This window comes from Tauraco erythrolophus, chromosome 7 (assembly GCF_009769465.1).
Source record: "Tauraco erythrolophus isolate bTauEry1 chromosome 7, bTauEry1.pri, whole genome shotgun sequence".
Lineage (NCBI taxonomy): Eukaryota > Metazoa > Chordata > Aves > Musophagiformes > Musophagidae > Tauraco > Tauraco erythrolophus.
In genome coordinates this window covers 6,213,434-6,240,360 of record NC_141471.1, presented here as the reverse complement: position 1 = coordinate 6,240,360, position 26,927 = coordinate 6,213,434, and the positions used below count along the sequence as shown (strand labels likewise).

At 38.9% G+C, this 26,927-nt stretch overlaps 1 protein-coding gene across 1 annotated transcript in view; it reads right to left on the bottom strand.

Annotated features, from left to right (window-relative positions):
- The window catches only part of LOC104380089 (sodium channel protein type 5 subunit alpha), a 174,209-nt gene extending 147,631 nt beyond the window's left edge, over positions 1-26,578 (bottom strand). Inside the window, 6 exon segments of the mRNA XM_086615079.1 lie at positions 2,363-2,593; positions 10,624-10,715; positions 15,468-15,596; positions 19,043-19,132; positions 24,502-24,620; positions 26,312-26,578. Of these exon segments, the coding sequence (XP_086471205.1) occupies positions 2,363-2,593; positions 10,624-10,715; positions 15,468-15,596; positions 19,043-19,132; positions 24,502-24,620; positions 26,312-26,578 (928 nt within the window).
- Between the last annotated feature and the right edge of the window lie 349 nt (positions 26,579-26,927).

The window sequence follows — 26,927 nt, the reverse complement described above, 5'->3', positions numbered from 1 at the left end:
TATCCTTGATCCAAACTATGTGACTCAGCCACGTTGGTTTTGAAGTCTTCAAAGAACTTTTGCAATTGCCTGTGCTCCTTTCAAGTGAACTCTGCTATCTCAACACATTGGCCAATTTTCTTCTTGAGTTCTTCTTCAAAATAAACACTGACACTACTCTGTTTCTTATTGTATTCCTCTTTTTATCTAATTTGGTCTGCCTACACTTTAATCTAACTGTATGTATTGCTTAATTCCCTGCAGTACTTGAAATTTGGACTGTTATTAAATTGTGGTCAGTACTACTCTGTTAAACAGTCACTTCATTTCAGCATAATACTTACGCAAAATGAAATATAAAGCACTATTCCATCTAGTTACAAAATGAGGCAGTCCTTCCATTTCTGAATTGCTTTAGTGCAATAGCCAACATTAGGAGAAAATGCTACTTAATTTTGTTCTCCTTAGCCTAATAGCTAAGCCATCTTCTCCAGCATCTTGAGGAACACTTCATTATTCTTATTCAGAGGTCATGAGGAAAAATTTATATTTTTCCTATAAATTTACTTTTCTTCTAGTTCCTCAGTGGCCTGCTGCACTGACTCAACACTTCAACTGTTTAAATCATTTTTGTCCATCCTCCATAATTAACATCTGTTTGCCCTAATGCACCATGTCTATATTTTCAGGTATTACGAAAACATTAATTGATACGATTAATATTTACTATTAATATCATGTAGTCAAACTTTAATTCACTCTAATCCATTATCTCACCAAGTTGATTGTCTTTGTAATAGGTAAATCTCCTTTAGTGATAACAAATGCATTTTCATGACCATAGTAACCATTGCTGGATTTACTAAATAGATTCATGGGAGTGTCTCCCCTCCTCCCCACATCAGGACCACACAAATAAACTTGCTCATGGTATGCTGGAGCAGCTGTACCATTCCTCCCATTTAAAGCAATGCTGCAGCTGGCCCTGACATTAACTATATTTTTCTTTTTTTTTAAATAGAGACTATCCAGTGGTACGTTTACCCCACTTCCATTTACAGAAAGCCAGACTATCTTCACAGCTCCATTGCACGCCTTCACCTTTATTGCAGGATTTTATACTTCCAGCCATCACTATTTTATCTCCCAATGCCTCTACAAGTGTGGGAGAGCAGCACCTCGCACAGCTGTCAGTTATCTGTGGGTGGAGGAGCCATGAAGTGTCTTAATCCACCACAGGTGCAGAGATATCTTTACTAGCTCCATGAGCACTCATCTCCAAGCTGGAAGCACAGAGAGCATGGGTGGAAAAACATGTCAGCCATGAGCCAGCATAGGTCCACTGTGGTTTTTTAGCTATGTCACAGAGCTCTTTTCCCTTTCAGATGACAAGAGACTCTAATACAGGGATATTGAGAGGACACATAACCTGATGGTTAGGGTCAGTCCCAAAGGCAACCATCATTCAGCGAAAGGTTTGTGAGCTGTCCTTCCTCAATGCTGCATCAACCACATCATGCATTAAAGGCACAATGCTGAGGTTTTTATTCCTTCAGTGAAACCTTTCTAACACCACTGATTCCAGGGCAGCTCAGACTGCAGGGAGAGGTATTGAGCAGAAAGACCAGAAGTCACCAGTGGGGAATGGTGGGACTGCCCTTGACCCAATTCCTGGATCATGTAGCCTGGCTGAAGAGGTTTATAATGCTGAGAAGCCAGCACAAGTTGGAGGCAACCTTGTGCCAGGTATTCAACAGTGTCCTGGGTCAAGCCAGGCACTTCCAGGAATCTGGCTCAGGGTTTTTACAGTGCAGATGGTTGGAGATCTAGGAATGAAGACTGTAGGGTCCACACAGTTTAAGCAGAGGTATCCCATAACACTATGTCACTTCCTCACAGTGAAATTTCCAGTTAATGATTTGACTGTGTGGTTCATTATTCTCCTCAAAATAAATAAAATATCAAAGGTCACTGGTCATAAGTTCCTGCCAACACACATCAGTCTGCCTGCTTCCTTCCCTCAAGAGCATCATTGAATTGTTTTAGATGTGAGTCCATGTCTGTTGCAATCAGTGTGAGTCCTCTGGATTTGGAGGGGTTTGGAGTAGCAACAGCTGGGCTGCTTGTTTACATTCTGAAGTTTATTTACATTAAACGCTTTTTTTTAAAAAAAAAGAAGTTAATAAATGAGTTCAGTGAACCTATTTAATCATTATTCAAGGTATAGCAGACTGTAGAGTATTAAAAATTGCTTTAGCCAGTAGTCACGTAATGCTGCGTTTGCTGATTTGCATATAGATTTTGGTCAATATAATTAAAAAAAAAAGAAGCAAAAAAACCCCCACCGACTGAAAAACAGACAACAGGGTAAAGAAGAGCTTACCAGGATCACTAAGAAATTCGTCGGAGGTGTTCCATGTCATACCATCCAAGTACAACGTGCCGTTGGTGGAGTTAAACTTGGTGTAGTCCCTGACACACTTGTGTCGCAAGTTGCCCATGAAGAGCTGGAGGCCTATGAGGGCAAAGACACTCAAGCAGAAAACGGTCAGGATCATCACATCAGCAAGTTTCTTAACAGACTGGATAAGTGCCCCTACAATGGTCTTCAGCCCTAGGGAGATAAAAGCCAAGAGTTTATAGACTGAGAGGCTGAAATTTGTCTGCAGTTAGATACTTTTCATGATGAAAATCTCCATGGAAGGGAAAATTGAAAGGGTTTCTACTACATGTTTGTAACTGGATGGTAGAAACGAGAGACAAGTGATCACTACAAACATTTAGTTTGGCCTACTTTTGTCTGGACTAAAGTCTTGGTAGTACTCTTACACAAACACTGATTTAGAATGAAGGGAAGGAACTGGATGGACAGTAAGATACAAAAATATTCATGGATAAAGAAAATACAGAACGTCTTTTATATTTCCATGGAGCTGCAGTAAAGGCTGTAATGCCTAAATCCCATTGAATTTTGAGAATGTGAATTAGTTTCAAATCACTCAGCTGATTCTGATAACTTTATCCCTCACATAAACAGATGAAGAGGTACAGAAATGTTATTTATTCCTTGATTATTTTACATATTTTAGTGCCAAATCCAGCTCGCTGTCCTCATATGAATAATTCCCCTGCCTTCAATTCATTTGCTTAAGACAACAAGAATTTGGGATTAGAAATAAACCAAATAACCTGGGCAATCAAATAAACCCAGTGGAAACTATTTGAGTAAAACAACCTGAGGCTTCAACAATACCTGTGCAAAGTTAATAATTTTGTAATATGCTGACAATGTAAATAAAACATCTTATTACAAACACAAAAGGCTTGGGTCACACAAATTATCTTCTCCTGTGTTATTTCACCCTGTAACACTAGCTTCAGTTTATTATTCTATAAATATAGAGATATAAATAATTATACTGTTTTGTCAAAAGGTATTGCTTGCTTTCGCAGTGTTCCTGGAGATCAGCACTATTTGAGCTGATTGAATGTTACACGAATGCGACGAAAACCACCTTTTTCAAAAACAGATCCTTCTAAAGTCGAGTGCCGTAGTTGGACACTAATATCAGCTGCACAATGGTAGCAACTTTGTTGTTTCTTTACTGTTTCTATTTAATTAATACTTGGTAAGTAGTAATCAATGGTTCTGATAATCCATGTCACCAGCATGGCAGCAATAAGAGAAATTGAGTTATATAGGAAAAAGAAAATGAAAAGAGGAAACAGGAGGAATTCTCCTGGGCAATACTCAGAAGCACGTTGATTTGCTCACTGAATATGATCATACACATTAAATCTCAGTTCCCTGGAATTCCACCCCAAGAGCTTGGCAGCCAGAAAGGTTGAGCTAGTGCCGTATAATTTAAAATAATGTAAAATGTACTCGAGGACTCGTAGGAAGGCAAAATGTGATTTTGCTCTTGCTTAAAATTCTGCTGTTAAAGGAAGGGGAAATCATAGCTTCTCAAAGGAGGATGAGCTTCTAGAGCGGCCAACAGGTCCAGCAGTCCCCGAATCCAGCAGCCTAAAATATTACACTTGTGTATAGGGTGTTGCTATAAGGTTAACCTGTGAATGATATTAACAGCTATAAAATGACAGTTTAACCAAAAGGGATTGACCCATCGGGTGTGGGTAGCCTCCTCTCTCTGATAAATTCTTTGTTTGCATCTATAAAGCTAGTTTGTGTCATGGTAAATAGGTAGAGGTTAGACAGCTCCCTGCTTTACTCAAAAGTAAAGCAAAAAATATTGCAATACCAATATTAGGCAAAAGCTGGATTCTCATGCTCTCTGCACTCCTCACCAGAAAGAGATTTTATAAGTGAGGTCAGTTTTATTCAGGTACCTAGAAGAAGTCCAGCTTTGAACTTTTGAGTCCACCTGTAGATTTGGCTACCTATTTTGATGCCTAAATAAAAAGCACAGCTCTTCTGATGATCTAGTCTTGAATGAATTTTATAACTGAAGTGAAACTAGTTTCAGTTGTAGCCCAATTCTGAAGGACTTCCTGGGGTCTCATCCTTATCCAGTGTTAAGTATATAAGACCTTTAAGACAGCCAGGTCTTAAACAAGTAGTGAGACGGGGAAAAAAGAAATATAATTTGTACATGCACTAGAATTTGTTTCAGTTTTATCTAATGTTCTGAAACATTTTCATTGAATCTTATCATTGGGTGTCCTTTGAATGCACAGATGTTTCTTCACTGAAGCTGGTGAAACTTGGGAAGTCTGAATGCAAACTGAGTCTTAAAAAAGGGAAAAAAGCCAAACCACAAATTCTTTTAATTCAGTACCCTCTGTGGAATCCCTGAGCACATTTATTTGTTCGCAATACAAATACAAGCTTGGAGCCTGCATTCGCATCATCCAAGCACGCTAATTAATCTTACTCACATGGGCAAGGACAATGAGAGTCCTAATGTGAATAGGGATAATATTAGGAAACAAGATATAAAATCCTAACCACCAATAAAGACTATCTGTTTTCAAAATCAGGCCCCAGTACTGTTAATTTGAAGGTCATTTCATGAAATACATTTTTCTCAGTTTACTTACCGGGGTTTTAAATAGAATAGTAATCCTATACTATTAGTTTTACAAGTTCATTCCTTGCAGGTATCAAATAATTTCTTTACGAGAGGGCTTTCTGCTTTACTTTCTTTTTCTTTTTTTGTTTTAATAGCACACAGGCGTCTGAACAGTTTTAGAAGAGAACACTTTAGTAATACAATTGCTGTAACTAAAGATCTTTTTAAAACAACTTGTACTCTGCCTCCTGGACCTTTCTTAAAACTTTCCAGGAAAACCATCTGGGGAGTGGTATACTTACAGTTTAACTGTTTTTTCCTCACCCTTCAAAAAAAACAAATTTGCCCAGAAAGTTAAGTAGCATCCGTAAGTTGCTTGGCACAAATCAAGGCTAAACAAAGTGTCTAAATCACCACTCATTTAAACTTTCTGTGCCTCATAACAGCAAGGGCTGAGGGGAAACAAGGACACCCAGAACCTCTTGCAGGTGCTCTGCGTTTCTCTGAATCAATCCCATGTTTTGTAAAAGCAATGCTAGATGTATTCAAATTTAGAGCACTGTTAAATCTTCTAGATAAATAATCCTCCTTTGAAATAGTGCCAATGACTGCACTGCAATATAGCTCAATAGAAGATAATATTTATGGGGCATTAAAGGCATTTACTTAATTCTTGCAAGTCAAATATCAAACCAGGCAACATGCAGAAAAAACTGAGGATCCGATCTAAAGCTGAGTAACATCTACACCCGTTAAAGACAATGGGTCTGTAGACTACTCCCTATGGAGTAATCAATACAGTGTTTTCCTGAATCACTGAATTCTTTTCACACTTCTGGGCCAAATCCTGCTTGCATGATATGAGCAACACCACAGCATCCAAAGTCAGTGGAATGAGGGCTGTATAGGCAGCCTGACATCTGCAGAAAGCAAGAAGGATTTGACCCAAACATTCCTGTTAATACAGGTAGAAATTAACACATTCAGAGGTTAATCAAATAATCAGTTTTGAAATGCAAATCAGAAACCATAGAAAATGCAAGCAACACCAAACAATGAGAAATGGCAAGATCCCACAACACCATTCATTCCTCCTATGAGATGTGAGAAAGTATTAGCACAATTCAGTATGACATCCATACCAGATGTTGGCAATCACCTACAGAACATCAGACACTTCCATGCACAGTCTGGAAACGAGCGGAGGGAAAAAGCAAAAAATAATATTAAAAAAAAAAAAGAGTGTGACTTGCACCATGATTGTCCTCACCTAGCCTGCTCCTCCTGAGGATACGCATGTGTCTTGTAAATGTCTATATGAGTCATGTGCGTGTACAGAGAGGAGTTCACTCTTGATGAACGTATTTTGTCATTAGCCATCGACACGTGGGCAGCAAAAAGTTTAACAGCATGTTGGCAAACTCGAATGGTTGTCAGCATTCCCGTAGACTATCTTTTCATGGAAATGTGACAGTCAGGCCAGTCTCCAAGGAAAACACAAATATGTCACCTATTTCTCACCTCTGGGACAGTCACTTTTTGAGTTAAGTGATATACCCACCTGAAGGATGACATTTATTTCTCTGCAGGAGGGCTTCGGTGAGATTGAAGCAGTGAACGATGGTCAGGCTCTTCAACACAGCCTTAATTCTTGTGCTCCGAGCTCTGTTCTGGCTATCAGTGAAGTACTGGTTAACATTTGCAGCACTATTTATAGCCTTTAGACTCACATTAACTTAAACGGGAGCTGGATCAGGCCCCAAAGTGCCTCGGCCCAGTTTTCTATGAGGTCACCTTTCGCCGGTATCCTGTCATTTTATGTGACATGTTTGTGATGTACATGCCTGTTCCAGAAAGAGCAGTGGAGTTTCTCTGGATATGGACACTTCATAAAATCCTGGTGATGACGATGATGATGGCCTTTGATGGGGAGGCATACGAAGCCGTACATCAGAGCCCTCAATTAGTAGCTATCAAAAAATGTTGGTCATTTCCATGCACATAAACTATGATTTGAAACGCTCTGTTGTCATGGGAAGGGTTCCTATTGGGCACACTGAGACTGGTAATGGGAGACAGATGAGTGACTTTAGTGGGTTGTTCTGCTGCTGACCATCGTTCCTATCTAGAGTGAAAATGAACGAATCCAGTTGCCATAGCAATGTGTGCAAGATGCTAATTGATAAATAAAATCACTTAGAGTTAAAGCTTTTATGCTCCCATAAAGAAAATGTTATGCATTTCTAAGGACCTGAACATAAGAGATATATGAAGAAATTAAAAACTTTTTTCTTTTAATGAGTCTGGATAAACAGATATCCCGTCACTGTAAAAAAGAAAAAAATGTTTTCTCTTGATATCATAGAAATATGGACTGGAAAACAAAAAGAAATGAGTGTATTTAGTGCAGAAAAGGGAAAGGAGGAGATCCATGAAGGTCCTATGACATGTTAAAGGCTGCCGCAGAGGGTAAGGCACTGATCTGATGTCCTACATAGAGGGTGTAGGCTAAAAAATAATGAGCTGATAATGCACCAAGAGAGAGTGAGGCTGGATGGAGGTCTGGATTCAGAGATAGGACCTACAGGTGAACCATGGCCCTGGGGAGCAGGAGATGCCAGCATGATGGCAACCAAACTGAGCTCCAGATCTCCAGTGAGCAGGGAGCACATGGCTTGCTGGGAGACTCTAATATTTGGGTTGTGAATCTGGATCCAAACCCGTCCTGCCAGGGCAAATCTTCTAATGGTGAAAGCAATGAGGTGCTGGAACAGACTTCTCAGGAAGACCGTGAGACATCCACCTTTGAAGGATTGTTAGAACAAGTCAGGTAATAAATATTAGGCCACGTCTGAGGCATAGGTAATGCAGCCTTAGGCCAGGGGAATGGACTCAGAGAGCTTGGGAGATCTTTATGAATCCTGTGAGTCTGTGTCCCCTAACCGTCCCTGTGCCTGCTTGCACACTTAAGAGTGAGGCATTAAAGGTAGGTGAGATTTTTAAAAGCACTAATTGTAAGCTTTACGAACTCCCTCTGGAGTCAATAGTGAAACTCATTGATTTCAAGTGAAGCAGAATGCCTTTGAAAACCAGCCTCTAAGTGCTTTGCTGGACAGAAGCCTTACACCACGGAGGATTTGGCCCGTTACTTTCGGTAAACAATTTCACTGAGCATGCTGAATCCAAGTACGTTTGTGCAAACATAACTACCTGATGGAAAAATGTGATCAATTTTATTGAGGAAAAGCTTCGATATTTGCAAAGGAGAATACATCTCAGCGCTTTTCACCTAAGATGCAAAAGAGGAAGCAAAAATAACTTTCTTCTCCTCTCTCTAGCAGTTGAACCCGAAATTCTCGTAGAAGATATTAGTGTTCACCATCTTTTCAATTTTAAAGACTGTGGAAAAATATTTCATCTCGGTATAAGTCTATGTTTTCATTAAAAACTCAGACTGATCTTCAAATAAACCACAGCATCATGCCCTATATTTCTTTTAAAATAGATGTGTCTAACTGAAAAATGAACAGACTTGTCTGAAATTATCTGCTAACATTAAGAAAAAAAAAAAAAACAAACAACTTAGCTGTGTTTTACAGGCAGCTAGGTGTTCCTTAGCAATTTGTAGCTCTCCACATCTGTAATTTAAACATAGTCAGGGCACAGGTAATCTTGACAGTAAAATCTAAGGCCAGATAATCGATTAGCATATCTTTGTGCAGTTATGTCAGCAAATAATATAGTTACTTGTACCTACAAATGCAGTTATCAAAAAACTAATCAAATAGTCTGTCAGAAATAAATAAAGAGAATGTGAATTATTATGTATTACCCTAATAAATAATATTCCTTACCTTTTTTTTTCCTAGTAACCAAAAAATCAAACAACTCTGATTTTAATATCACTGAAGGGCTTTGGTGTATTTTTAAATAAATTTTTTCTGAATCTTAATACTCCTTTATTTTCCACTAAAAAAACAGCCAAAATTTATCATTTGATGTAAAGCAAGCTTTTGCTCCAACTCTGATATAGGACAGCAGAAAATTGCTATATATATAACTCAGCAAAATTGACAGGCTCTGCTCTGAAGAGGCTCATGCTTGAGACAAGATGGAAAATGAAAGGTGTGCCCTGGAGATTGCTGTCCCTCCAAGTTAGTCTTCAAATCGCGAGCAGAGGAAGCTAGGAAAGTCCGGTTTTCTTTCTGATTAGCCACCACTGTCCCACGTGATCTGTAAATTATCTCTGCTAATAAAGTATTTTTAAACTTAAAGACAAAAATTAAGACAGGAGCTGATTTTAAGGAATACCAGACTTAAAAAATGACCATCTTTAAGTAATCTTTAAAAGCTATATTTTGACATACACTTTCAATGAAACGTACCTTGCTCTTTCAATAATTTCAGTGATTTTCATTACTTCAATGTTGGAATGAGGGAGTAAGCCCTAGACTCATACATATGTTTTAACACCTCAATTCCAGAATTCCCATTTCTAGTTTATACTCCATGTGAGTGTTATCCCTAAAAGTTTACACCACTTAATTTGTTTAGATTTATATTATAGTCTAGGTGTGCATAATATGATGGATGGAAAAGCCTTTTGGCTTTTGGATGGAAAGTTAAAGAGCTGTGCATGAGAATCTGAGCAGTTCTCTTGATGTTTTGAGTATTTCTGACACGTAATTGCCAACATCTGTTCAGGATTATCACCAATAGGATCTGCCATGCATGGTTTTTGCTATCTTCTCTACCTTGTCATGCAGGTTGGAGATGTTAAACACTGAGGCTGAATGAGACCTGTCCATAGATAATGCTTGGCAAGAAATTCTTGTCATATGGTTAGTCCTCAGTGGACTCATCTCTGCATAAATTACTTAATAGTAAATATTATTTAATATTTTAAGACATAGTAATATATTAGACAAAAAGCTTTTAAAAAAGAGCTTCTTTTGCTAATACATCTGTAGTAAAACACTGACATTTTGGGGGGAGGGATGAAATCATATCCTTGAAAATGTGAGAAGATGTGAGTTGATGAAATGCTGAACCTACTGAAATCAATAATGAAATGTTTTTTATCTCTTCAAGGGTCCGAAATTTAAACAGTGTTTCTATCACATGCAAACGGATAAACACCATGACAAATTAGGCTGTCTACGCCTGCAGTCTGGAAACCTCAGCTCACGGAATGGATTTAGATTCTTCTACCAATGTGCTCTTAAACACGAATATGCATTTTGAGGTCATTAACTTTCCATTTTTAAAAATCAATATCTGAATACATTAAAAGAGTTCCATTGCCATTTTCATATGGGTCGTGAATGAGCACTTTGTGTATGTGATTCATGAGCCACTGCATACCACCATTCTTACAGCAGCACTCGTCTCGGCGAGGTCTGTAATTTTGGAGGCACTCTAATCCCTTCTGCCCGCAAAAACAGTATTGGAAAAACATATGAAAAATGTATTCTATTGACAGGTCACATTCCCTACATTCCTCCATTTCCTGATCAGTATCTATGGTTAAGTCATTTGTAATTACTGTGTTTACTACTGGAAATGGCATGTAGGCTCTAACTGCAGCCGGAGTGTTTAACCTGATTTTCACCTGAAATGACTGAGATTGTTTTCAGCGCCCGCAGTACTCTGAACGTTCGTAAGGCTGAGACATTGCCCAGGTCCACAAATTCAGTTATGTATCTGTAACAAGGGAAAGTCACACACAGACAATGACAAAACACCAGCAAAAAAAAAACAACAGTCAAAGGGACAAAGAGAGACAGAGAAAGAATCACTTGTAGCTGAGAGCCAAAATGTAAGGATCAGAGCTTCTTACCTGGGATTACTGAAATAGTTTTTAAAGCTCTCAATACCCTGAAAGTCCGAAGAGGTGAAACACTGCCTACATTCACAAATTCTCCTACATACCTGTAGAATTAAGTCACAGTTATTTGGAATTATACAATAGAGTATGAGACTTGTCTGAATGAAGAATGTATTCATACATAGCGGGAGCGAATGCAGCCGAATGAGAGGTGCATTCGCTTTTCAGGCTGTTCTTTGATGCCATTTGTCCCGGGTTTTTCATAGTACACATTCTTTCAAACATTTTCTTGAACTATTAAACCAATCTAATAGGCATCAATTCTTTAAAACTACTGGGTGAACTTTGTTAGCATGCTGTTCAGCAATAAATACTTCAAAGATTTTACCATCATGTAGTTTAACAAAAATTCTTTATCTTCTAGGAAACATTAAGAGTTATTTTGCTGCTCTTAAAAAAAATAAAAGCTTCAAATACGCAAGTAATTTTCACATAATAGCTTCTGCAAACTACATATAGGACAACACGGGAAAATATCAGTGCAAATGTTTCTACTGGGTTATTTATTCTAAGATGCTGAACTCTGTGGTAAAGCAGATGTTGGTTTCAAGAGATGCTTAAAATTTTATTTTGTTTTATACATCAAATCCATGTCCTTTGGCTGCAGAAAGATGGATTTTGAAAGAACATAATTGCAATCCTACTAAAAACTATTTATAATTAAAATACCAATCCCAGCTCTTCACTGTCATGCCTATTTTGGTCATCATGGAGACCCATGCCACATGTGAGCAAAATGCTCCCAGGAGGGTCAGTTATGGAATGAATTTGGTTTTATCAGTGTTGTACAAATTTATTTCCTCCAAATCAGTATACAGTAAAAAAACAGTCACCACTGCATTTTCTGAACAAAACACTTCTTGGACCCTTAAATTCCACTATTAAATTTCTATTAGATTTCCTTTACGTCTTCTACTTTGAGGTATTTGGTTTTACATGTTCAGAAAAAAACCTCACCTGGTTATTTTACAAAGTCTGTTTAAGTGGACTTTGTGCAAAGGCCCCTGGGGAGGACAAAGCATCCTCTTCATATCTACTAATCCAGATTATAGCCTGGAAGAGCAATATTCCTTCTCTTTTTCATAATCTCATAGGGGAATCTGGGCAAAGATTTACCTGTTTGGGAATTCCTCCCCAGGTTTACCCAGTGCTTCTCTCCCAAAATCTTCTATAGCATGCAAGGGTGGAAAGAGATAATCTGGGGAGAAGTAACATCATGGGAATATGGTTTTGCTGACTAGAGATTTGTAAAAACATTCATAATATGTGAACAAGCATATGAAGAAAATACCACTACTGCTTGTTCACAATAGTTAACTAAGATTTATTTTGGCCATTTCTTGGATGAAATTGCAATAGACCAGTTCCTCTGTGTCAGGGAGCAAGAAGCAACTGGAATTCCCATCCTGAATTTTCCTGTTAGCCAAGGAATTGCTTATTGTCTTTAAGATTTTGGCAGGGTACTTTCCAAATCAGAGTTACAGCTGCCTCTGCCTTGCCTGTTTTGCAAAGTACTTGGTTGTCTAGGAAAGAGTGATCTAAACAGGGGCAGTTTCATAATTTCCCCTGATCCCATTCATTGCCCAGAGAGGGTCACAAGCCATGGCTGTGTCTGTTAGCACCAGGCAGGACTAAAGCCCTGGAGACCTGTGGCACCTGTTACTCTCTAGCATGCTATATAAAACTGCTCTCTGTGACCCAATCTGTGCTGTTTCAGCCCAAAAGAGGAAGTTATTTTGCAATAACTGTAAAGAAAATGATGGTCATTCCACTATAACACCCACCACCGAAAGAATCAGATTTTCTGTTAGCTTGAAACCCTTGGTCCATCTAGATCTCATGGCCCCTTATCAGGCTCTCCCATTCTGAACCCTCATGCCATCTTTGTTTCCAGATACAGAAATACCTCTAGCATCACACTAGCTAAAGTGCAGACACCACCAGAGATATCTGTGTAATCAGCCTGACTTTAAATTACTTGCAAATGAGATTCATATGAAGGATAAATCATATCAGAATAGAGTCCATTATCCAACGCACTGTACTATCTGCTGCTTGTATACTCGGGAAGGAGGTTTCGTTGTACATACGAGGATCATATTGCAGTCACTTTTAACTCTCTCACTGCTGCCTATGGCCTTAAGGAAACACTTTTCTGTTTCTTTTCTATTCCAGAATTCCAATTCTTTTTTTATTCTAACAATGTTAGTATAATATGCCTTAAAGTAAGAAAAATAGGAATGGATGCTGGTTCTGAAGAATGCAGCCATTGCTATAATTTGATATTGATAAGCTTCATTTTTCGCAGTTTCAGGCCCCCCTGTTTAGGTGATCTTCTAACTAAGAGACGAAATATCATTTGGAAAGAAAACCAAAATGTAGCTAAGAAAGAAAGCCTTGTTAAACAAGCCTTAAGGAAGTTTTCATGAATCCTTGGCCTGGAGCACTGAATGGCCATTCAAATCCAGAAGAATTAGAAAAGCAAAATGAGGTGTAAGCCCACTTCCTCTGGATGTAAAACCCTTGCTGTTACCTACAGGGAGTGAACTGACCTCTGGACAACCATCCGTCTCAAGCTCTGTGCAAACCTTCACATCTTTCCAGCTCCCTAAGCTCCAAACACTCAAAGATAATGTAGATAGAGTTTAATATCCAGACCTTGTCCTGCACTGACTGTTCAGACTTGAATTTCAGTGACAGTAAATGAGATGCTCCCTGAGGAGTTGTGCAGGACTGGGGGTGATGCCCCAACCTTCGTCTGAGCAGAGAAGATGAAGTGGAGGAGATGCATTGCCAACGCTCTTTCCTCTTCTCTGCTCCTTTCTGTCTCACTGTCAAGAACCTTCTTCCTTGTAAAACAGAGAGAACCCATACACAGAAGCTCTCCATGCAGTGCTGAATTCAGAAACCTGCAAATAAACTCACATCCTAACTCACAGATGCTTTTACCACCTGTCTGATGGACAGGAGAGTAGACTGATGACACTTTGTGTTGTTCTGTCCTGACTCTAAATATTGCAGGAGAATTGCACTTAGCTCTGCTTGAGGAAAAGTTTAGCTGAGAAAAATACCTAATGCATGCTGACCTCCAAAGCTCCTCCCCATCTGCTTTGTTTTTGTTGGTTTTTTTTAAAGCTTATCACTATGGCCAGATGTCAGTTCAGCCAAGTCTCTAGAAATGAAGTAACAGATACGAGGATTTGGCTTAGGGTTGGCTTTGATCCAAAGCCTGCTAAAACCAATGAGAGTCTTCCCAATGAAGTCCACACAAGTTTTACACATCTTCATGCTGTTCTGCTAAATGCTGCTAAGAATCACAGAATCAAAGAATATCTCAAGCTGGAAGGTACCCACAACTCCCATCTCCTCACAGGGCCACCTAAAACTAAATCATATGACTAAGATCATCATCCAGGCTCTCCTTGAATATTGGTCCTGATCCCTGCACCCTATCAGATTTTTGCTACCAACCTCAGTGGCCCTCGTTGATGTTTGAACTAAGTTTGGTTGAATATTTTTTGTAAATTTTGGTTACATTCAAATGTCACAGGCCCAGGAGTTCAGCTTAAATGTCAGTGTTAGCAGGCTTGTATCTCACCTAAGATCGTGAATTATGAGGTTTAAAGAGGGCAGTAAGAACTAAACTAAAACTAGAACAAAATACAGAGGTGTGGTTAAGCAGAAAGTACAAGATCAGATGAAATCTTTCTACAATTAGGAAATAGGGCCTTTCAGGGCATCTCTACTAGCTTCCACTTCAAGATGACATGTGCTCTTCACATGCTTTTCTCTCTTCTTTGACTATGAAGAACGTTTGGATTTCTAGCTCAGCTGGAGATATCAACAGTGTCAGACATCTGTCTTTGGCCAGAGCTTGGGCTGACCCTGTCTCCACTGCAAGTGTTGGCTGGCTGCTCCCCTACCCCTGTGTATTTTTAGCTATCTAGATGTCACAAATTCATCAGCTCCTTCAAAACACCAGAACCCCACATGTCCTGAGTGAACTCTAATAATCTAGGTAGAAGCATACAGCTGAAGGGCAGTACCACGTTGGGGGACAAATTTCTATTCCCAAGATATATAACAAGTTTCAGAGACTTTTAAGTTAATTATTGTAATAAAATAGTAATTACTTTCAAGGTGAAGAGGGTTTGTGAAGCGAAGAGCACGAAAACAGCTTTGCTGGTGTTATGGATAAACAGGGATTTAAATACATGGGTATTCAGTCACACTTATAACACTTCCTATTGAGGGATCTGAAGCTTCCCAAAACTACACTATATAGGTAAATATTACTATAGATATTTTTGCTAACAGCTCGCTCTGTGGAGCATAGAGAGAGTAAATAATTTCTGCAAAATACTCTAGTGAATTGAGAGAACAGAATCAAGAATTCCTCTGACATCTTCCTCTGAAACCACTTAGGAAAAAACCTCCATCCTCATATACTTCAGTATTTTCTCATTTTCGGTACAATTTGAGTGGAAAAAAAAAAAGATAATAGCCATTTTTTAAAAAAATTCTATTGCTTGTCACTGTCTTGAAAAATATAAAGGAGTGCTACTTACGCCATAACAATAACACTGAAATCCAGCCAGTTCCATGGATCTCGAAGGAAGGTGAATTCTGTCATGCAAAATCCTCTTGCCAATATTTTTATCAATGACTCAAAAGTGTAAATGCCAGTGAAAGTGTACCTGGGGAATAAAGCGGCCAAGATAAGCAAGAACATTAGCAAGCAGTAGACAGTAGGAATGGCAGAGGCACACTCAACCCCATCCTACTCATATGAGACAGCCCTGCCCATCTCTTTGGGGTTGCTCATGTGAGTCATGGCTGCAGCACTGGTCTGTATATGAGCAGCTTCATGTGTGGTCCAAGGAACATGTAAGAAATGGGAAAGTGCTCATGACAGTCACATGATGATTATTTTCACCACAGGGTGTACCTTGATGAGTCCTCACTCATTAAGTCAGGCATGAATACTATGCTGCCAAGCTGTGCTATGGGACTTTTGAAGCTCTGCCTGGAGTCATCAGTGAAAGAAGGGATTAAACTTCATTCGTTGTTGTTTCTCTGATCTGGAGGAGGGTAGTTGTTCCATTCATACCTCTCATCTCTTCCTGCCTAGGCCATTTGAAGGACAGCAGGTTAAAAAATGTCTCCATTTGGTTTTATTAGCTAAAAAGGATGTTCTTCCTGCAACTTCCCTTCTGTTTCACTGTCCATGGTAAATCACACCAGCCCTCAGAATTAAACAACAGAATGCCCTCACTGAAAAAGAGGAAAACAACTCCCACCCAAATAGTATATGTGGTAATCTTGACCTGCTGGACAGTAAAAGAGACACAAGGGTGTATTTTTCCCTTAGTAAGTTAAATTGTTTATTACCAACAGCCTCTTGACTGTGATGATCTTAGACAGAACATACATCTTACCTTTTGTAATAATGATGATACTTGTAATAAAATTCAGCAAATGCTCAGTGGAGGATAGTAATGTACCTGACTTAGAACATTCAGATCTGTATTCACCCAGGGCTCTACCTCCCATCAGAGACATAGACCAGGGCACGCACATCTCTTTTTAAATGTTTCTACCTGAGACATCTAGCTCAATGGGACTAGATATTCTAGGCCATATCTTAATAAAAATAATAAATGTTTAGCATCCACCACCAGCACTCCCTACCCCTTTTCTGTGAAAGAAGATGCAGATGATACCAAAGTCTACTGAAAAAAAAAAGAATCAAACACCTAAAATCCCATAAAATACAAATTTCATAATTCATGATGTTAGGGCTTTCACTGGAAACACTAAACTGGGTTTTCTGTTCAGTCCCTAAACATCAGTAGCTATAATGGTGCCATCATACACAAAAAATTGTAACAGTTGGGATTCCTGTTTGGCAAAAACAAAAGGTGTAAGCAATTAAAGGTGGCAATATAAGGAAGAATTTATGCACTATGCATAAAGAGGAAATGTTTTCTTTTAGCTGTATTCCACTGATCTGCAATTGGGCACACATACAGGTAGTGGCAAATCTCATGTCCTCCTGCCATCGTGTCACAGAGTAGAGCAAGCTACATACATTATAGAACCTCAGTATGTTTCATCTTAAAATGGAGATTAGCAGGGCTGTTTTTGTGCAACAGTGAGCATTAAATGTTTCTCACATCTCTTCTTTGACCATACTCCTAAGCATTATCTTGTGTCTGACTTTTCATGGCTCCTATTTAGTTCTGCTCTGATATTTCAAATATAGGTCACCCATATGACAGTCTCTTTAAGCATGTGTATTCAGTAACACATGCAGAAAACACATGCAAAGAACTAAAAAAAAAATACTTAACAGTACATAAGCTCATTAAAATGATAAAGCACTTGTATTTATTCAGCATGTCAGATGGTTTAATTGATTGTATAATCATCGTCTAATTCTAAATGGATCGGGCAAAGTCCTCCAGCAACTGAACAGCTTCTTTAACAACAGAAGTCAGGATTTAAAAAAAAAAAATAATATTGGGTTAAGTTGAAGTGGTTTTTTTTTTTTTTTCAAAATGGTACGGAAAATGTTTTAAAGAAAGATCTAGGACAAATATTTGCACAGGTTACTCTCATATCCCCTGTGAGTCTCTGGAACATCAGAACAGAATGGATTAAATGTATCTTTTCCAAATCCAATATTAACCAATTTGAATTACAGTTCATTGGGTTATTTTGCTCCTTAAAAGTACTTGCCTTTGATTTCATTCTCTGCATTTGAGAAGGAAAAGCTGAGAGGTATGAGGGGACGCAGAAGAAGAGGAAACATGGAAGGGAAAGGTTTTACTCCATCCCACATGGTTCCATTTGCATTTCTGCTCTATGATCCTTGCATGCCCTGCTTGATGCACTGATAACATCATCCACATTTTTCTGCCTATGGAAGACATGACAAGCACTTCGATATTTTCCTCCAGGATGTTCAAATTCCCAGCTGTAGACCCACTGACCAAATTTTGACTCACATGGATGAGATGTCCATGTTTCAGCTGATTACATCATGGCTATGGTACTGTGTGACAGCTTTCAATAAGAAAAGGACAACGTCAGGGGAAAAAGAAAGTCACAGACATACTTGAGGGTAGTACACTATACAGAAATACATGAAACATCCTGGGATTAGGATGTTATTGTGATCAGAAGAAATATTTGGTTCAGTGCTATCTATAATTAGTAATTTATGGCCTAGAAGATGTGCCCTGCATGATTTTACGAAACCTAAAATAAGGGCATTTTACTGTCTTTCCTTACAGCCCTGAGTAGACCAACCACCAGGCTATGGAGCAGCAGATGGTTGTGTTTATCATATGTCAGTCAAAAATAAAGAGTGTGTTCTGATTGGTTCAATGAGCCAAAATAATTGTTTAATGCACTGTAGGTTGATTAGCTTGTGTATCTAATATCTGTTTCTAACAGAAATCTTTTAAAGCAACTTAAAGAAATAAAATGGGCTTTCTGAAGCCTGTTGGTCTCTTTTAAAATTAATTGAAAAAAAATCCAAACCCAAACCCAAACAACAACAACAAAAACCCTTCAAGTGATATCTTTGCTATTTTTTCTGAAAGTTTGACAAACTAAAAAGACAGAGATCCTCATAAAAGTGTTGCCATTTTATGCTTGCTCATAAAGTATGCCTACCAACAATTACATTTCTTATGATGTGCTCAGTCCAAAAGAAATTTTTGCTTCCAGTAAGTTTCAGTTTAAGAACAGAACTAAGCGTATCCAGGAAGTATTTTCTGAACAACTTCAACTCCATCAGTCTGTTCTAATGTGTCTAACCATCACATCTCTTGCATTAGAACTGTGGAAGTCTGGCCAGTTTCGAATGGATTTCAGTCAGAGGTGGCATAGCAGGTGCGTTCAGCAATAAGTATGAGCTTGGTAGACTAAAAAATGTTAGTTGACTTTCTAAGGGAGTTTTCACAGGCAACAAATGCCTGGCAACATACTTTGTCAGGACAGATACTGTGGTCAGTATTACTGGGAAGAAATTAGACAACAGCAAAAAAGATGAGAAGAAGAAGAAGAACATAACAAATGGAAGAGGAAGGACAAGATAAGGACAGGGCAGCTGCAAAATAGCAAGGATACTTACTCAACATATTTATTCCATGACGGAGTCTCTGATTGTGCCATGAACACACAATTAGTTAAAATGGTGCACATAATAAACATACTGAACAATGTAAATAAGCGAATTAAGGAAAACAACGAATCTGGTATAAGAATTCATAAATTTTTGTCATTTCACACAAGATGTGACAGCTCACTCATAATTTACAAGATGCTTAAAAAGCACTATAGACATTTGTTTGCAAGTGCATATGGAAATAAATAATTATATAAACATAGAGAAAATGAGGGAAACTTCCCTGCTTTTCTTTTCTTTGCCTACATCTCTTACACAGTCTTTATACAGCAAACAAATGTACTGACTCTGCAGTCTTCTGAGAATACAATACCCCAAATTTACAGCTGTGTCGGTCAGACGACAATGTGCATAGGTGCACAACTTTGTATGAAAAGAGGGATTAGTCTCATTTAAGTAGCTACAGAAAAACCTGTGTTTGCAAATTCCCATTTTATTTTGCATCCTGAAACATTTCTCAGCCAGTAGGGTTAAAGACCAAGTTATAAATCTGGTCTTTCTAATCTCTCTAATGGGCTTGAGATCTCGCTTTCGGTATAAAGTTTCACCAAAAGCTAATATGAGTTTCAGAGCACCAGTTTCAAGGCTTGGTCTGCAAACCCACATGGCAAATACATAGTCTTGGTCTGCAAAGCTGACTGCCTCAGCTGAGGCACCAGTTTCCCTAATTGGAGGCTAAAATGAACCTCCCAAGTGTATAGTCCATGCACTTAGCTGCCAAGCTGAGGCCATAAATATGAAAAGGAGCACCCTAAATCGAATTCCTGAAATTGAAAACATAGTTTACTGAACTGCTCTCCTAAAAGCACATGCCACTTTCTGTAAAAAAATTACAAATCATGATGGGATTCTCCTGCATAAATAATAGGTATCATGCTACTAGAGAAACTTGAACTAATGAATTTAAGTGAAGAGAAAGCAAAAGAAAACAGGCTACAACTCAGACAATGCTTTGGGACCCTTCTCAAGGAAAAACAGTTGCATCCAAATAAAAGTTTCTTTTTTAGGAAAAAATAAAAAGAATGTGTTTTTTTTCTTTTTGTTTCATCTCTTTACTGATCTCGTTGGTGGTATTTTTTGTTGAAGAATAGCGATCAAAGAATATAATTTCAAAGCTATGTCCTGAAATCTTTTCATTAAAACTATCCTTTCACAGAGCCAAAATCTCTGCTGAATACAGAGTGGAACATTTTCTGATGGACCACATAAGCAACTACGAGGTTAAATTGGTAGTAAGCAACCTATGTATTCCCCAGCACTATCGCAAAAAGCAGTAATTGAACTCACAGGGACTGCTCATCTCACAAACATTTTCCACTTCTGGGGCCAACACCTCCAGCTGAAAAACTGGGAAGGATATCTGATATCCAGTTGCATTTTCTCAACTCAGTACATTTCTAAAAGTTGTGTCCATCTGGTTAGCACAATTAGGATGTAAGCTGCAGCTAGCCTAGAAAACACTGGATTTATTTTTTAAATATAGTGCAATGCTAGGAAATGCTGCGAAAACAACTACTGTAAAACAGAGTGGTATCTTCAGGCCAGGCCAAACAAATACTATCCTCCAATTGAATTCCAAGCAAAGAAATTCCTCTGTAACCACCTATTTAAGGATCACTGGTCTGATTTATACATCCTTGCTTCCTTGTGGTATAAACCGAATCTAACAGTTTTCTCAGATGCTCACTTATAGGCAGATGTCATCACCTTCTGATTGAAACATCAAAGAGAATATACCAGAGGACACAGGCTGAAAATGTAAAGGGTCAGCTTTAGGACATCAAATGCACTTTGAATTCAAACTGAGTTTCATGACCAAGCTGAAAACTACAAAGAACATAAAAGAAAGAAACATTTCAGCTGGTTATGCACCAAAGTCATAGATCTGTGTTAAAAGAAAGAGAAAACAGAAATTCTCACAGAATGAAAATTAGCATTCCTATCTGAAATCTAATGCAATTGTTTGCAACAGAAAAAATCAGTGATGATCTACCCAGAAAGAACAAAGTAAAGAAGATAAATTGAGAGAATCTATATTAGCACCATTGTCTGTTACCTAACTGCTATCAATTCCAGTTTTTGAAAGCCTACTGATGCATGAGTTGACATGGCTACCATATCCAGAAGTATGGGTTGGACTTTGTTATGGACCACAAACCATACACACTAAGCCACTCATCAGGATCCTTTCTGCAATAAACTAAACCTACTATTTCCAATTTGAAGTTATAGAACAGGCTTTGAGCAAACTGATTCTAAAAGTTATAAATTTTATCTTCTAGCACAAAGATATTGAGTCAAACACGGCATACTTCTATTCTAGACTTCATCATGATGGATAATTGTTAATTAGCAGACTGAATACTAGAGGCGCTTTAAGTGATCACTGCCAAATTACATATAATATGTGCAAGCAAAGGTTAGTCCCAATCAATAGCACATATAATTGGTGCTTCACAAGGTCTCATTTTCTCTTATGGAGGAAAGTGTGTAAAATCAGATGGGAGAAAATTTGCAAGCAGAAAACATGAACAAAGATTGGAAAAGCTTTAAGAAGTTGTTTGTTTTTTGTTTTTTGTTTTTTTTTTTTAATGGACCATAATCCATAATTCTAGCATCAAGGAAGGTAATTTTGGCCAAAATCCCATTCTGGATCAGTGGCAAATTGCGAAAAACTATCTATAATACCTAGAAAAAATAAGAATAGCAGTTACTATGGCTTTTATACAGGATAACAAACTGCTTGGACAAACTAAGGACAGCAAAGAATGGTCCTTGGCTTGCAGGCAAGAAGAACTAAGAGGAGTCTTTTAAGCAAAAGCATCAATGAAATGTTAGCAGTGGTTTAATCTCATTAATAAGTGGAGATAGTAAATAACGGTGTTAATAATATCTAACAACGATGTGGAAGGCAAAAAGTGCTCGTCCAATGGGATGTAGACCTACACTCCTCAAGTCCTCTGTGACAGAAATGGACCCAGGGCCTTGTTCTGGGCAGCTCTCTGGGCCATGGTCCTTTCATGAGGCTTCCTAGACTCAGAAGAAGAGGAGAAATACCTAGAAGAGGTTTAAGAATACGTTATTAATTGAAGAAATTCACATTACTAGGAGGCTGTGGATATTTTTTCCCTTGGAAGAGTGCAGTTTTGAATGACTAGGCTAATTTGGCTTGTCTGGATGAGCAGTGAACATACAGGATCTATCCTGCCTGAAGTCTCAGAGGAAGAACTCCATATACATCTACTTAACCACGAAATGTGACACCCAGAGCTTCTATATAGGATGATTTTACTCTGTCCTCTCTATTCTGTTCTACTGTTGGCCTTCAAGGTACAGTCAATAACTGGAAATAGAAATATGATATCTACTAAAGAAATTGCTTCAGACACTTAAGTGACAGGGCACCATTTGTTAATGCTCTATTTTGGCTTTTGCCTTGGTGAAAATAAAGATTGTTTGATTACACTCATGCAAGACAAGAGATCTCGTTCCCAGATTCATGTCTGTGATATTATCTGCTTGACTACTTGCCAATTCAGGCTCCTTTCTGCCTGGGATGTTGGCCTTTGTGTTTCTGGTTGATGTGAAAGGTCTTTATTGACAGAAAACAAACCAGTGCCTTTTGCAGGAACTTCACCACTGCTTCACTGGGACTGGAGCTGTTGCCTCCTGCCTGCGCTTGCCAAAGATTGAGCTGCTGGATTTCCTGACATTATCAACACAAGGTAATAACTTGGGTATTTCTGAAACTAAAATGTTATTTGCATTGTGACCTTCCACTCCCAAAATGTTACACTCCTTATCTGACCATATTTCTGTTCCTGACATATCTTTCAAATTCACTCCTCCGTGGTCTTTATCCTTCGAAGTAATGTGATACAGATTTCTTGCATACTTATCTTTTGGTTGACTGCTACCAAGTGCATGTAGTTCCTGTGACCTCTTGGCTTCACCAGTCAGTGTAGAAGAAAGTGAGCAGAAGACAGAACAGGCCTCCAAAGCTGGAGCAAATATTCACACACACATGCTTTTTTCCAAGCAGCTCAATTTTCAAATTCTTCTCTTAGTTGTACCCGTGCAAATTCATTGACCTCAATTAACTTCAGGAAGGCTGTGCTAATGCAACTGTACCTAATAACCACTGTTGAGCTCTGGGTATGCAGCAGCGTGTGCTGCACTGCTTGCACATATAACCTGATCCATGAGCAAATCTCTCTACAAAATGCTCTGGTGTATTCTTAGTAACCATACTAATGTCTTGGCAGATAGCACATATTCATTTTTGCATAGAATTATTGTTACTAGAAGCTTCACCTATTTTTCCTTCTTATTTTAGAATACAGGTATTCTCATTTTTATTTTTTTCCCGACTATATGGACAACCGCTGGGAATCTGGTTTCTTTCCCTACTTTTGCCTCTGAAATTTGATAATAAACCAATGATTCTAAGATGCTACTTGCTCAGTATTTATTATTTCTCAGTGGTGGACATTAGCATTGCTGAAGAGGGATTTCCATCACTAAAACATCACACAATCACCACAGCAGCATGTAGAGTCTTTCAATTATCACTGCCAGGTCTCTCATGCACACAGCAGAAAAAGCAGGCAACTCATGAAAAAGGGTGTATTTTCAGTAATGTTCACACAAAGCTGAACATCTGGGTCAGTTTGGTCTTCCAGAGAGATGTAACTATGTCAGAATATAATGTTTCTGTGGCCATGTTAAAAAAAACAAGCCAAAACCAACCACCGCAGTGTATCTTGCGTGACTGTAGAACTAAAGCTAGAGGAAATCGAGCACTGCCCTTCCATCAAAAGGTCCAGCAGGCCAGTCTGTGCTTTCATTCCTAGTTGGATAACACATTGTAATAAACAAATTTTAAAAACCCAACAAAACAATTTTTTTAAACATTCCATTTCAGGAAAGCAAAAATACTCAGTTCTGAGGCAGTTCAAAATTAAATTGTGCCTGCATACAGTGTCACAGTCTCATGGGAGAGGTTGCTTAAGAGCTCAGTACCAAAGGTCTCCATCAGTGCAGGTCTCCCCAGGTGTGCTCCAGCCTTCTGGGTCCCTTCCTTTCTAAGGTACACAGAGTTTCATCCACCTGCTCTTTACCAAACATGATCAGGCCCTTCACATCTTTTAATCCTGAGTTAACTCACCAGACACTTCAGTGCCGTTCACATTATCTGATGCCAGCAGTATAACATAAATTTCATAGCTCACATGGCGATATAGAATGAAACAAACCAAACATCCAAGTGCATTTCTGCTTGTGCAAGCAAATTCAGCCAAAAGATTTAAAACAGCTTAACGAAATAAAATGGTTTCTGACTTTCATCCATCTGTGTTTAAAAAAAACATAAAATACATGAGGAGGGAAATCAACAGAAAGGATATGAATGTACCAAAATTTTAATTGCTGCTCTTCTGATTGGATGGAAAGGACTAAGTACATACAAGGCAGGAGTGGCACTAAATCGAAAGATTGTCTTCCCTTTGTTCAGTACTATAAATGTCTGGAAAACAAAACAGAAAATGAGAACATTCAGTATTGCATTTAGGCTCAGCTTTTCCCAGCCCACGTTCCACTGGGAAATTCCTGCCAGTATCCCACAGTTTTTCCCCACTCCCTCCTGACACTCCCAAACTCCTTTTCACTCAACAAAGAGTTTTGTCCAAGACCCTCCCAGCAAAGCTATTGCCTGTCCTATTGCAACATCCCAACTATTTTTTCTTCCTTCACTCCTTACAGGGTCCTGTGCCATCACCTCCATCACGCAGCTGGGAGGGGAGAGGAATCACCTTTAAAAAACAAAATAACCTGGAGACTAAAATGTGGTGGAAGGACTTTTATGATTCTCTTTTTCCCAGGCGCCATGAACTTTACTACGTTGTTACTCCGTCTCCTCCAGCTTGAGCACTTTGTTGCTCTCGGTCGATGTTTTTTGTCTCACCAAGTAATAAGCTGCATGAGACACAGCTCCACAGCAGCATCTGACCCTGGCACTGAGGCACTGTCATTGTACTCAGGTTAACACAGGTGGAGGAAACCAATATTGTGAGTTATCTTAAATCCAAAACAAAGGTGAATTGGATGCCAGCCCAATTTACAGAGCTCTGAAGATGCCCCACCATGCACAGAGGAACTAATGTTCACTCAGAGACAGGATCAGGAAACTCAACAGATAAACTATAAGCAACTCACCTTGAGTTTAAGACCTTCATGACACTAAAATTGCAAATCTATATCCTGCTGCTTGTGCCCGGGGATAGCAGGCAAATTAAAAGGTAAATTAATTCTGGCCCTTCCAGGTAAGTAATCTATTTGTCTTTATCCATTTAACTTCTATTCTGTAATTCTTGCACCTGTTTCTACACTGTTTTAATAGAAGTAGCATTGTGGTCATATTAATTCATTGTTTACAGGAAATAGCACAGCCTCAAATCAGGGATCTCAGTACCTGAAAAAACTGGAAGCTGCCTAAAAATACACGGTGGTTCTAAGCCTTATTTTGTCCTCTGTTTTGTGAAATGTTCAGAAAGAGGAACAAACTGTAGTAAGCAACCAGCCCAGCTCTGCTGTCAACAGTCTTTTGACAGAAGCTGTTTGCACTGTTGTGGCTTTGGTCCAGCCTACACGTGATTCCTCATCAGGTGACACTCGCTTTGGGACGAAGTTAGCCTTCTGCAAAGTGCCAGCGTTGCACATGCTACTCACATCTCCCTTCAGCTCTATTTTGGTCATCAGAAATGGAGTTGAACTATCCCTCAGCAGGAAAAGAGCCGCTGCTCTCCAGGAACGGTTGTGGAGGTGCCTCCTGCTCTTGTGCAGAGTGCTAGCACAAGACTCAAGTCACCCAGAAGCCCTTAACATTAAGTGATAAACAGACCTGTGAAGAGTCAAGGCTCATGCAGAAGGCAAGATAGGGTAGATAAAAACCTCTGGCTTAATTTAACTCGGCTACTGCTCTGCTTTTTTCAGATACTGTATATTCATACTCAGAGTTATCTGAAAACACTCAAGTTTTAATTATGCTTTTTATCCCTCTTTGCCCTCCTGCTTACATGTTTCCTGGGAGCCCTGCTCATGCTGAAACTCTGATCCTTAATCTGGAAAAAAATATCTTTACTGGCTGTAGAAAGATAAAAACAGAGACAGTGTTTATGGTCTAGCAAAAGCAAAGAAGGACAGCCAGCTGGCGCTCACCTTACGATCATTGTAGAAAGGGTCGAGGTCCTCCAGTGGCTCCCCAATGAGCTCTGGAGGAACAGTCCCGTAGATATCGGGCAGCTTCTTGCAAGCTTGCAGATCAAACTGAGGCTGAGGTTTCTCCTCTTCGCCCAGCTGCTCTCTGTATTCCTGCTTTGCATTCCTTGCAAGCTTCTCCGCAATTCGCTTCTCAATAGCAGCCAAGGATTCAGGCGTGAACCGGTGGAAGCTGTTAGTACCCGGTGGTAACAAGAAGTCAGCCATCTTTTCATCCTGCTTTGTCTTTACTGGTCTTTACTCCTAGTAGTGGAAACAACTGAAACAAGAAGTACTGAAGTTTAGTGACAGGAGGAAAGCAAGAATAACCAAGCCATCAGAATGAAAAAAATAACCCAAATAACTTGTAGGCAATCTATTATCAGGAAACTCTTCATCTATTTTTATGTGGTTAGTGGAACATCGAGGAAAATAGAAATTACTGAAACTGTAATTTCAATTAGGAATCTCTTGTGATAAGAGCTAAAAAGACTTTGTAGATAGACTGTGGAGTATTCTTACGTTTTTCAGTCACTTGGAATCCTAAATCCAAACTAAGGTGTAACTTAGATTCATA